Source organism: Cebus imitator, unplaced genomic scaffold, assembly GCF_001604975.1.
Source record: "Cebus imitator isolate Cc_AM_T3 unplaced genomic scaffold, Cebus_imitator-1.0 Scaffold91, whole genome shotgun sequence".
NCBI lineage: Eukaryota > Metazoa > Chordata > Mammalia > Primates > Cebidae > Cebus > Cebus imitator.
The window spans coordinates 3,686,312-3,698,182 of NW_016107406.1; the positions used below are offsets into that span (position 1 = coordinate 3,686,312).

Sequence of the window (11,871 nt, forward strand, 5' to 3'; positions counted from 1 at the left end):
ACTGGGGGCTGGGGCGGGGCTGGGCACATGCATGACTTGGTCCCGGGTGAAAGGAAAGGCAGGCCCCAGCAGGGGCAGGGGAGCCTGCGTGCTCAGCCAGCCCTCCCTCCCCCACGCGTCTGCCCTCAAAACCTCCAAATCACGAGTCCACACTTGGCCAGTTTACTAAAGGCAGGGAGCTTCAGCAGGGTCCAAAAGGGAGAAATTGGGAGATGCCCCCTCCTCAGCTCCCCCTTCCCCATCAACTCAACTACAGCCCAGCCCCCAGGGCCCAGAGGCAGGGCTGGCGTCAGGCAGACTGTACTGCATAAATAGGTGGAGGCCACAGCCCAAATCAGCAGCGTCAGGGGGCAGGGAGACTGGGTTTGGGACAAGAAGGGCGTGGCTCCGGGGGCAACTCCCCCAGTGCTTGTCCAGAGCCCAGGGACCCACAAAGCCAGAGTGGGGACCAGTGGGCCACCTTGGGGTCTGCGGCTACGGCCAGCCCTGCCCAGCGAGGCTGGCAGGTGGCTCTGGTTTTAGGGGAGGGGTGGCTCACGGGGACAGGATGGGATCAGGTGCTGTTGCCCTGCTCCTGCTCGAAGAGCAGCATGGCCAGCTGGGTTCGGGAGCCGAGGCCTTCAAGCATGCTCTGGCGGCAGCGGTGGTACAGGTCCTCACTGAGCCTCGCGCTGCACGTCTGGGCCCGGTAGCGCTGCAGCAGCGCCGGCTCCACTGCCCGCAGCACATGCACACTGGAGAAGTGCAGGAACAGCTCGTACACATCCAGGCTCTCCAGCAGCTCCTCTTCTTGTTCTGAGGCTGCCGCCAGGCGCCCACGGGCTGCCACATAGTCGGAGTTGTAGAAGCAGGCCTCGCTGGCTGCCTGGCGATCAAAGCGGCCAGTGTCGCGGCCCAGCTCTGGGGGCCCAGGCCCTTGCGATGGGGCCACAGCTGGGTGGAAGGCTTGGAAGTGCATGGGAAAGAAGGCCTGCCAGCCGGAGATGGCATGCATGCGGCAGCGGTTCAGGAAGTCAGGTGTGAGCACCGTGTCTGGCCCGGCCAGCAGGAACAGTGTGTCCAGTGGGTGCTTCTTGGAGAGGAGATCCATGAGGCGCAGTGGTGAGGGTGCAGCTGTCTGCACACTGAGCCATGGCACCCGGGCACTGGGGAAACGCCGCTCCAGCTCTGCCACATGGGCCTTGACAGGTGCGAAGACATCTGCGTGGGCTGCGCGCTGGGCCTGGCGCGGCTCATACAGTAGCAGCAGGGTCAGGGCTGCCGCAGAATCACCAGGCTCCAGTGCTGCAGTGGCAAAGGCCTCCAGGAAGCCAGGGGCCAGGTCGCGCTCAGCTGCAGCCAGAGGCAGCAGCACAGTGAGACGTGAGGCCTCAGTGACATAGGGCACAGGCAAGATCTCCACGCGGCTCAGCGGCCGGAGCAGCTGCACTCGGCGAGTGAGGGGCCGGCGACCTCCCTGGGGGGTCAGTGCCTCCAGCTGCAAGTCCAGCGTGTATTCCATACCCCGGGCCGGATCAAAGCGTCGGTAGCCATTAACCAGCTGCTGCTTCTGGAGCCGCAAGGCTGGATGGTAGCGGCGGTTGAGCTCCTCCAGAGCGGCCCCCAGAACATCGGCCACATCAGCCTGGTCCACCCCTCGCAGTGGGCAGCGGGGTGAGCCATCGGCGCAGGAGAAAGCATGCTGCTCTGTGAAGTAGTCCCAGCGCAGCACCTCAAAGCGCGAGGCCGGGCGGGATGGTGCTGGGATGCCCACGGGCCAGGCAGCTGCCCGGTCCCCATCGACGGCCAGACGGCTGGTATTCTGGATCTCCCACTGGATCAGAGAAACAGGCCATAAGCAAGCAAGGGACAGACCACAGGCACCAGCACACAGCTAGGGTAGGCAGCAGGTATCACTCAGGTTGGGTCCCTGGTCCCCAGCCAACCTCTGCCCATCCAGAGCCCATAGCTATCATTTCCCCAGCACAGGCAGCCTAAGAGCCCTGGAGGCCCATCAGAGAATGTACAAACAGGCAGGGGCTGGGAATAGGTTTGCTCTGTGATTCTAGTGCTAGCTTTTCATGTCTCTGGGATCTCTGTGACCTCTCAGGTCCTGTCCCCCTCACCCACCACCCCCAGGCCTAGACCATACCTGCAACTCCTGGATCTCCTGGTATGTGCGTTCCAGTTCAGCTCGGGCGAAAGCCTTGTGCAGCTGGTACATGTGCACAGGGTCACGAACAGGGTGGGCTGTCAGGGCGCTTCGGAAACGAGGGTCTCCCTCCTGCACTGGCTCCCCAGGGCTCAGCTCCAGATGGCTATAGTGCACCCCCTGGGGAGAGGAAGGGAAGGGGTCCATGATGGCTGGCATTGCCTTCCCTTGTCTCACAGTCAGCGTCTCGGCTCCTCATCCTATGACCTGTTGTGGCCTTGCAGTCTGAGGGTTTAAGTCTACCTTGACCAGCTGTGAGTCTGCATGACCTCCAGCAAGCCTCTGCTAGCTCAGCTGCGAAATGGGCATGTGTCCTGACTCAGAGCTGTCCAAGAGCTAAAATAATAACATCGAATGTCTATTATGCACAGAGCTACCTTATTTTCTCTAATCTTTGTAACAACCCCGAGCAGTAATTATTTCCATTGCACAGAGGAAGATACTGAAGCCCAGGACATTTAGTAATTTATCTGGGGTCACAGGGATAGAAAATAAAGGTCCGAATTAGCATAGAAAACCAGGCCTGCTATCTCCATCACCACTTTGCCTCTCAGCAGGATTTGATTAAGACAGGAGATATCAGTGGGGTAGCTGATCATCTCACCTCGTGGTCACCAGTGCAGCCCACCCCGGTGGCGTCGAGAATGCAGCGTCCCAGCCACTCGTCGGGGCGCGCACTGACGATGTCGTTGCGGCAGCCTTCCAGGTGGGGGCGCAGCTGCTGCAGCAGCATGCGCGAGAGCAACACCCCAAAGCCGCCGTGGCAGTAGCGACCTGGGGTGGGCTCTCCGCCGATGAAGTCCTGGGGCCGGCCCAGGTACAGGTGGGCGGCGGAGGCCAGGCTGAGGTGGCCAGCTAGGCGTGCCAGGCCGTGTGCCTCGGTGTAGGTGGTGTCAGGCACCAGGAAGAACCAGTCAAAGTCGTCGCCGTGCTGCTCCAGCAGGTGGCGCAGCGCCAGGTGCAGGTGCCCGATGGGCCGCTCCTCGCCCAGCGTCACCACCGCCATGCCAGGTGGGGCCCGGCGGCCCCGTGCGCCCGTCAGGAACACCACACGCTCCAGCCGGTGACCCAGGGTTCGGTTCACGGCCACACCTAGAGTGGGCAGCGTGGCCTGAGAGGTCAGCACCGCCACCAGCAGCCTCTGTCTGATGCCCAGCTCCGTGCTGATGTAGCGAGTCCTGGGGGAGGAGATGGCACAACATTATCAAAAAGACAACGGGGCGGGGAGTGTGGGTGGCGGTCAGCACAGACTCTGGCAGGTTGCGTCTTCTCTGTATCTGTTTTCTCACCTGTGAATAGGATAAGGATAAACCCTTCTTTCCCAGGGGTCACGAGGATTTAAATGAAATATTGGTCTTACCCAGGTAGTCCTTTACATTTGGGAGATGGCAATATCCACCCAGATAGGGCAGAGATATTGTGGGTCTGATTCCGGGGCTCACCACTTAGTAGTTACGTCCTTGTGGATGTTTTTTAACCTGAGCCATCTGTAAAATGGGACTGATAATATCTGTTTAAAGCACCCAGCCAAATGCTGGACACATCACGTATCTACTCATTTCTATATAAATATGCCATTATGCCAAAAATTTCTCACATAAATGATATAAAGGAACGTTTGGCATAGGGGTGAGTGCGTGTCTTTGCGGGGAGGGGCAAACTGGACGCAGGGACGCCAGGAACTTACCTTTGGTAAGGCAGAAGGTAAACTGCAGAACCAGAATTTGAACTCAATGTTACTTAGAAATTATTTCCACTCATCAGCAGAGACATCAATGGTTAATGGGATGGGTACATTCCTCCCTCCCCCATCTCGCCCTGAGGTGGCCCTTGTAACCCACTCAGGAACAAGAGATCCAGGTAAATCCTAGTTCTTGCCTTTCTCTTTCCCTGTCTCTATATCCTCACCCTATATACAACTCATTTATCTAACCCCAGCAGCCCTGCCAGGGAGTTAGGAGGATCTTTGGGGAGCCATCGGGTCGAGCCGGTTTAGAACACAGGCCAGCAAGTTCAGCCCAGGCCCAGAGAAAGCCTCGGACTGGCCCCAAGCCTCTCAGGAAGGCAGGGCCATCGGAAGTTATCGGGGCCCAAAGACTTCCTGGCCGGCCGGCCAGCCCCTTCCTTCCGGAGCCCGACCCCGGCCCGGCGGCTTCCCCCGCGCGCGTTCGGGCAGCTGCCCAGGGGGTGGAGCAGGCTCAGCCGATCACTACCTGACGGCCTTTTTGGCGGCCTGGCCTGGCTGTGCCGGGTGGTAGGGCAAGACGCGCGGCTCCCAATTCTCCCCGGCGCCTGCGCCGGCCCCGGGCTTCTCGCGCTCCGCTCCGGGCTGCACCGAGTTGGGCCGGCGCGCCGCATTGGTGTTGCCGCGCGGCGGCAGCTCAGAGTCTCCAGGTTGGGGCGGGCCTGGGCCGCACGGTTCCTCCACCCAGGTGACGCTGAGCAGGCTCAGCGTGAAGCCCAGGGAGATGCCCACGGCCACGGGCCCTGCGGGCCGCAGCACCGACAGCAGCAGCGACGCCCGCATGGCGCCCGGACCGCGGGTCCCGGGCCCCGGCGAAGACCCAGAGCAGCCAGAGGAGGCTCCGAGGGGGCGGGACCGGGGAGGGGGCGGATCCGGAGGGCCCGGGCCCCGCGGGCGGGCCCGCTCCCTCCCCGCCAAGCAGAGCCAGCGGCCCGAGCCGAATTCCCGGGGCTTCGCCTCGATTCCCCTCCAGCAGCTGCTCTGGGCTGCGCGGGATCCCTGTGCTCGGTGCCTGAGCCTCAGCCGCTGCCGCCGCTGTCCGACGTGTCACTGCGGGGGCCCCGCCCCCGGGGTGGGGTCTCGGGCTCCGGCTACCGGAGAGGGAGGAGAAGGGGGAGGTTAAAGGGGAAGGACCCCCGGAAGTGCCCCCTCCTCAGTGCAGGAGAGGGATACGCCGGGGGCGGAGTCCCCTGACTCCCGCGGCGTGGTTGGTGCGTCCCGGATGACGTCAGAAGCAGCCCGCCTCTGCCTGGATGGTGCGCCCTGAGTGACGTCAGGAGCAGAGGCCGGAGCTGTCCATCAGCACCAAAGGCCGCGGGCGGGCTCAGGGCATGGGGCCTCGGTTCTGGGGCGGCCCGAGCCCCGGCTCCTGCTCTTTCCCTTTCCCCAGGCCCAGCCCGAGTTCCGGGACGCCGCGGGACTGGAGCGCCAGCCGGTGTTGGAGGTGGAGCGGCGCCGCTGCCGCGCCGAGACCAGTCTCTCTGGCCCAGCAGCCCCCTTCCCCGCACGACGGACTTTCCCTGGACCCCAGTCAGCTGGAGCCTCTGGCGCCCCGCAACCCCGGCCCCTCGGGCCTCTGCACAGCCTCTTTTACTCAGAAGCTCAGGTCGCCTCCAGCCCAGGTAAATCTTGGACAATCCCATATTGAGCCGCCCACAGACGAACCTCTTGGCTGCCTCCTTCTCACCGTCGGCACCCTGCCATCATCCCCCCTGACCCTCGTCCCTCTTTTAACTTCATCCCAGCCTCCTCTAGCCAAGCACTTTTGTTTCCCTTTGTCTTTGCTCCCCACTCCAGAGATGCTTCCAGAGCTGCACAAATGTGGATACCACTCCTTTGTCCACTGTCCTTGCTGAGTTCTCCCAATCCCTCTCCCACTCCCATCCTGGTGGCGACCCAGGATGCCTCCGTGACCCCAACTTTCCCTTGTCAGGTTAACTTGGAAGGGTGACTCCCTTCTATTCCCAGCACTATGCCGGGGACTGTGGCAACACTGCGGTTCCAGCTGCTGCCCCCTGAGCCAGATGATGCCTTCTGGGGTGCACCTTGTGAACAGCCCCTGGAGCGCAGGTACCAGGCACTGCCGGCCCTCGTCTGCATCATGTGCTGTTTGTTTGGAGTCGTCTACTGCTTCTTCGGTGAGATCCCCATCATCCCTTACCTGGGCTCCCCAGTGTTTTCCCTAGTTCTTTTTCTGCGCCCCCCAAGTCTTCACTGAATCCCTCTACCATCATGAATAATTCTTTCTTTTCTTTCATCCCACAAATTTATAGATTATCTAGACTCTAGATTATAGAGAACACAGGTTTTTTTGATTGGGCATACTTGAGTTTGAATTTAGTTTTGCAGTTACTACTTGTGTTAGGCACATTAATCTGAGCCTCAGTTGTCTCATCTGAACAATGAGAACAATATTTGTCTCAAATAGTGTTATGAGAATTGATAAGCTTTCAATAGATAGTAGCTATTTTAGTGAAGATGTGTTTGGTTCACTGTGCTAGGTAGGCACTGAAAACACTTAGCAGGGTCATTACACATGGTCCCTAACCACAGGGGATATTGTCTGACAGGGAGGAGATTTATGTAATGTCTCGTGTAATATGTATCCCAGGTGTAAATGCTCCAGGGATTGCTCTCTGACGCCAGAGCTTCCTGGACTCCAGGGAGCATTTATACCTGGGATACATATTAGGGCAGGCTGGATGGTAGTCACACACATCCATCTAGCCTACAAAGCAGGCTCCAGTAATCAGAGCTGCTGTGAATACAGGATGGGTACTAAATAAGGGAGCTCAGCTGAGTAGGCAAGTGGGGGCTGGAATCCAGCTCATGCTCTACCTGACAAACTCTGGGCCTTGGTACAAAGCTGCTTTGCCTAGAGAAAGGCACACCTTTTTCTAATATGCATAAAGGTGCCATATGGGCTAGTGGCCCAGTGTAATGGGAGTAAATGGCCAGTGACTCTGTAGCAAGAGTTACAGAACTTCAGAGAGAAGAGTGAGCTCTACAGGCTGGGGGCCCAAGGAAAGCCTCCAGGAGGAGAATTATAGGTGAGTGGGACCAGTGTGGGTAAAGGAGGCTTGGGGGCTGGGGTTCCAGGCTGGGCAGAGGTAATGTAAGACTTGTGTTCTGCAGCCTCCCCCTACAATGGGTGGGTAGACAGGGTTGGGAGCCAGATGGTCCCTCCCATTCCTCCCCCAAACTCTGGGCTGAACAACTGACAAGTAGGCAGGAGGAAGTGCCCCCTCAAGGGTTCAGGACACATTCTGGGCCTCCAAGGATTCTATATCACCTCACCCCCTCCATATCTGTACCCACTCCCTCTGCATGTTGCTCAGTGCCGCCTCATATTCCCTTTCCTGGGCTTGCTGACATCCTACCGCTCTTGGATGCCACTACTCCCAGGCTCACAGACTCGGAGCTCTTGTCCATACCCTACTCCTCTCTCTGACCCCAGGGCCTCTTCGACTCTCATATTTCCCCCCACTCCTGGAAGTGACCCTCCTCTCTGTTATCTTTCTCTTTGGCTCTCTCCCTGACTCCTTGACCCCCATCTCTGACTTCCATCTTCCCAACTGTTCAGGATCTCCACTTCCCCCACCCTTTCAGGTATCTCTAATGGGCTGAATGGTCCTATAACCTTATTTCTGAAACTCCACAAATACTGTTTCCTTCTCTTTGATTCCCTGTGACCTCATGTAAGCCTTAGTGACCTCCACATCCCCTCACGTCCCGTTACGTCCTTACCTTCTACACCTCTGATCTCCTGTTACTCCTAGCTTTGATCCCTGGTTACTCCTCTCTGATTCTTACAACCTCATCATCTGATCACCTTTCTCCATGCTGTGATCCCAATCATTCTTTGTTTTTGGCCTCAGTGTTCCTCTTTCTTAGAAGTCCTTTTTAAATATTTCTATTTATTTATTTATTTTATTTTATTTTTTGAGACAGGTCTCGCTTTGTCCCCAGGCTGGAGTGCAGTGGTGCGATCTCGGCCAACTGCAACCTCTGCCTCCTGGATTCAAGCGATTCTCCTGCCTCAGCCTCCTGAGTAGCTGGGACTATAAGCATGAGCCCCCACACCCAGCTAATTTGTGTATTTTTAGTAGAGGCAGGGTTTCACCATGTTGGCCAGGATGGTCTTGATCTCTTGACCTCATGATCCACCCGCCTCAGCCTCCCAAAGTGCTGGGATTACAGGCGTGAGCCGCCGCGCCCTGGAAATCCTTTTATACTCTCAATGATTCCATTTCTGTCAATCTCCCTACCCTACAAATACCTTAATTCCTTAGGACAACTCTCCAATAACCCTGCTTCTCTGTCCTCATTGTTACCTTTCAATGGTACCCTCTGAAGCCCTGTGACCCCCAAAGACCTCATCTTTCTAAACTTGTGTGACCCCACCTCTCAAGTTTCTTGATTTCCAAATACTTCCTCTCTCTGAACAATCCTTCCTCATAGACCCCAATGACTCTTGCTTATCCCCTTGGGAACCCAATGATTTATCCCTCTGACTCCTGTGATCCCAAAGACACCAATGTACAGATTCACTCTTGACTCCAAAGATTTATCCTAACTCCTGTGATCCTCAAATACGTCACCCCTCACAGACCCCAAATCATGATCTCAGTGATTATGTTTGCTTTCCCAGTGACCACCAACAGCCATCTCTCTCTAACCTCCCCTGACCTCAGTGGCCCCATCACTGATGTCCTCATGACCCCAGTGACCCGCAAATCTCTAATCTTAGTGTCTTTGTCTCCGGTTCCTTTGGGATCCCATGTCCTTGACCCCTCCGACCTGCTCTCTCCAGCCTGGTGACCTCATCTTGGTTCCTCACTAGCCCCTGTTCCCCTCCAGGTTACCGCTGCTTCAAAGCAGTGCTCTTCCTCACTGGGCTGCTGTTTGGCTCGGTGGTCATCTTCCTCCTGTGCTACCGAGAGCGGGTGCTAGAGACACAGCTGAGTGCTGGGGCGAGCGCAGGCATCGCGCTGGGCATCGGGCTGCTCTGTGGGCTGGTGGCCATGCTGGTGCGCAGCGTGGGCCTCTTCCTGGTGGGGCTGCTGCTCGGCCTGCTGCTCGCAGCTGCTGCCCTGCTGGGCTCCGCACCCTACTACCAGCCAGGCTCCGTGTGGGGTCCACTGGGGCTGCTGCTGGGGGGCGGCCTGCTCTGTGCCCTGCTCACTCTGCGCTGGCCCCGCCCACTCACCACCCTGGCCACCGCCGTGACTGGTGCTGCGCTCATCGCTACTGCCGCTGACTACTTTGCTGAGCTGTTACTGCTGGGGCGCTACGTGGTGGAGAGACTCCGGGCCGCTCCTGTGCCCCCCCTCTGCTGGCGAAGCTGGGCCCTGTTGGCACTCTGGCCCCTGCTCAGCCTGATGGGCGTTCTGGTGCAGTGGCGGGTGACAGCTGAGGGGGACTCCCATACAGAAGGTAAGGGGGCATAGGCCAAGGTGAACATGAGAGGAGTGGGTGGCCAGGGATGGAGGGGGGTGCCGAGTAACTGGGGAGTGTGGGACAGCAGCAGAAGGCCTGGATGGCGGTAGAGGGCTGACTTGCTCAGCATTTGTAAGGATAAGAGCCGGGTACCATCACTCATTCCGCAAAAACATATGGAGCGTTGGCTCTGAACCAACCCCATTCCAGGCACCAGGGATGCAGCAGAGCTATAACAGAAAAGGTCCCTGTCCTTATGGGTGTATGTTTGGGGTGGGCAGGAGACAGGTAACAGATGCAAACAAACAAGATAATTCCAGTTGTGTAGAGTGACATGACAGAGATATGCAGGGCAATGTGAAAGAGGACCTATGAATGCCATTAGAATTAGGGTGGTCAGGGAAGGCTGCTTGGAGGAGGTGATATGTAAGCAGACACTTGAAGGCTAGGGAGCCAGCAACGCAAAGAGTTAGAGAAGGAGGAACAGCAAGGGCGAGGGCCCTGAGAAGAAATGAGCCAGGTTGTTTGAGGAAGTAGGGCTGGAGTATGGGAGGGAGGTGTGGGAGCCAGGGTGATTGTGTGGAGCCTCTGGGCCCTAAGAAACACTCCACATTTTATTAGAAGGGCAATGAGATGCCACTGGAGTGTTTAAAGTAGGAGAGGACAGAATCGAATTTTGCTTTTGGGATGCTCATTCTGCTGCTGAGCGTAGAAAGCACTGGAGGGAGCAAGCGTAGGGGGAAACCAGTGAGGAAGCAGCTGTGGCTGTCCGGTGGAAAGATGATGGTGGGTGGCCTAGGTGAGTCACCTATGGCTGAGGATTGGGAGAGCAATGACAGCCGGGAAGGGGGTAACTGGAAACCTAGGAATCTTCCATAAAGACCTATGGAAGAACAGAGCCACAGTGGGAAGTCCCCTCCAAGAGGTAGAAGACCAGGAAAGGACATGACGGGGTGGGAGTAAGGGTTTATGGACAAGAGGAATCTGGAAACCTGCAGCTGTAGGTGGGAAGACAGACGGAGGGCTCAGGGGAAATAAGGCGCACACTCCTCTGAGCTCCTTCTCTGCCCATCCCACCACAGTGGTCATCAGCCGGCAGCGCCGACGCGTACAACTGATGCGAATTCGGCAGCAGGAAGATCGCAAGGAGAAAAGGCGAAAAAAGAGACCTCCTCGGGCTCCCCCCAGAGGTTCCCGGGCTCCTCCCAGGCCTGGGCCCCCAGACCCTGCTTATCGGCGGAGGCCAGTGCCCATCAAACGCTTCAATGGAGACGTCCTCTCCCCGGTGAGCCCCCTGAGCCCATCCAGCCAGAATGGGGAGAAGAAAGTGTGGAAACTATCCAAACAGTACTGGGCTTTCCCCCATGGGCTGGCTGCTATCTAGAAGGCCCATGCACCAGGGGCTTGGCAGGTCTAGCTGGTGGGGGGATTGGGGGAACTGTACCCTGAGTATGGGTTTTAAGTGGGATATGGTATGTGGTGGGGTCTCAGGGCTGTGGACTCTGAGTCTGTGGCAGTCTCTAGGGGAGTAAGGCTTGTGGGGATTCAGGAAGAGGTGGCTTTTAGGGCAGGATTCTGTGGTGGGACTCTCACATCTCTGTTTGCTCCCCTACAGAGCTATATCCAGAGCTTCCGAGACCGGCAGACTGGGAGCTCCCTGAGCTCCTTCATGGCCTCACCCACAGATGCGGACTATGAGTATGGGTCCCGGGGACCTCTGACAGCCTGCTCAGGCCCCCCAGTGCGGGTATAGCCGTATCTCTGCCTGTCTAGACTCTGCAGTCACCAGCTCTGCCAGCTCGGGGAGGCCTGCCAGGCTGCCACCCAGCCCCCTGGCTTTGGCTTTCTCTCTCCTCAGCCTGGAGAGGGCTGGCCTGGTCACTAGAAGGGAGGATTGTCTCAGACGAGGCTTGGCCTAAGAGGAAAGGCCCCTCCCAAGCTCCCAAGGGGCTCCTGAGGAACTCGGGGTGTGAACCCCATTGGGGTGTGCTCAGGGTTGTAAGTGTGTTGCCCGTGTGTGTGTATGTGTAGGGGGGGCAGGCTTGGAGGGGACACTGGGACCCTTGCCTTAGATTTCTGACTGGTAGGGTTTCTCTAGGCGATGCCTCACCTCCTCCCCCCTGCCGGGATCCCATGGGCCACCTCCTGCATGTCTCTGCGGAGGGGCTGCCTTCCTCCCCATCGCCCTGCCTCCCAGCCAGACTCATCTAAGGGTTCTTGTCCTTGTCTATGGGGCAAACTGTAGCACCCTTCACCCTGGTCCCCTGGCCTCTGCAAAGCCACCAGCCTGAGGGCAGTGGCAGGAGATGGGGGTGGAGGGTGCTGCTCTGGGCCGGGCTGGGTTGGGAAGGGAGTTGGGGAGGGGCTTAAATGCACGGTGCATGTCTGGTGTCTGTCATGCCAACCTGGACACCTCATGCTTCTGTCTCCCCCATCTCACTCTGTTTTACATCTTTTATAAATGTGCCAAACTGCGTGGCCTCTGCCAGGAATGGTG

At 58.0% G+C, this 11,871-nt stretch overlaps 2 protein-coding genes across 3 annotated transcripts; one reads left to right on the forward strand and one right to left on the reverse strand.

Annotated features, from left to right (window-relative positions):
* Positions 1-139: 139 nt before the first annotated feature.
* On the reverse strand, positions 140-4,989 carry CHPF (chondroitin polymerizing factor). Its single transcript, XM_017535283.2, has 4 exons — positions 4,405-4,989; positions 2,796-3,369; positions 2,132-2,311; positions 140-1,813 (listed from the first exon to the last, which is right to left on the reverse strand). Exons 1-4 carry the CDS (start codon positions 4,716-4,718, stop codon positions 554-556), a joined length of 2,328 nt encoding a protein of 775 aa, XP_017390772.1. The 5' UTR covers positions 4,719-4,989; the 3' UTR covers positions 140-553.
* Positions 4,990-5,202: 213 nt separating this feature from the next.
* On the forward strand, positions 5,203-11,866 carry TMEM198 (transmembrane protein 198). 2 transcript variants are annotated; one of them, XM_017535286.2, is made up of 5 exons: positions 5,203-5,557; positions 5,869-6,073; positions 8,796-9,371; positions 10,457-10,659; positions 10,990-11,866. In XM_017535286.2, exons 2-5 carry the CDS (start codon positions 5,908-5,910, stop codon positions 11,125-11,127), a joined length of 1,083 nt encoding a protein of 360 aa, XP_017390775.1. In that variant the 5' UTR covers positions 5,203-5,557; positions 5,869-5,907; the 3' UTR covers positions 11,128-11,866. The 2 variants fall into 2 exon arrangements, with proteins under 2 accessions (XP_017390775.1, XP_017390776.1); XM_017535287.2 differs by having other exon boundaries at positions 5,332-5,557; positions 5,904-6,073.
* Positions 11,867-11,871: the final 5 nt, after the last annotated feature.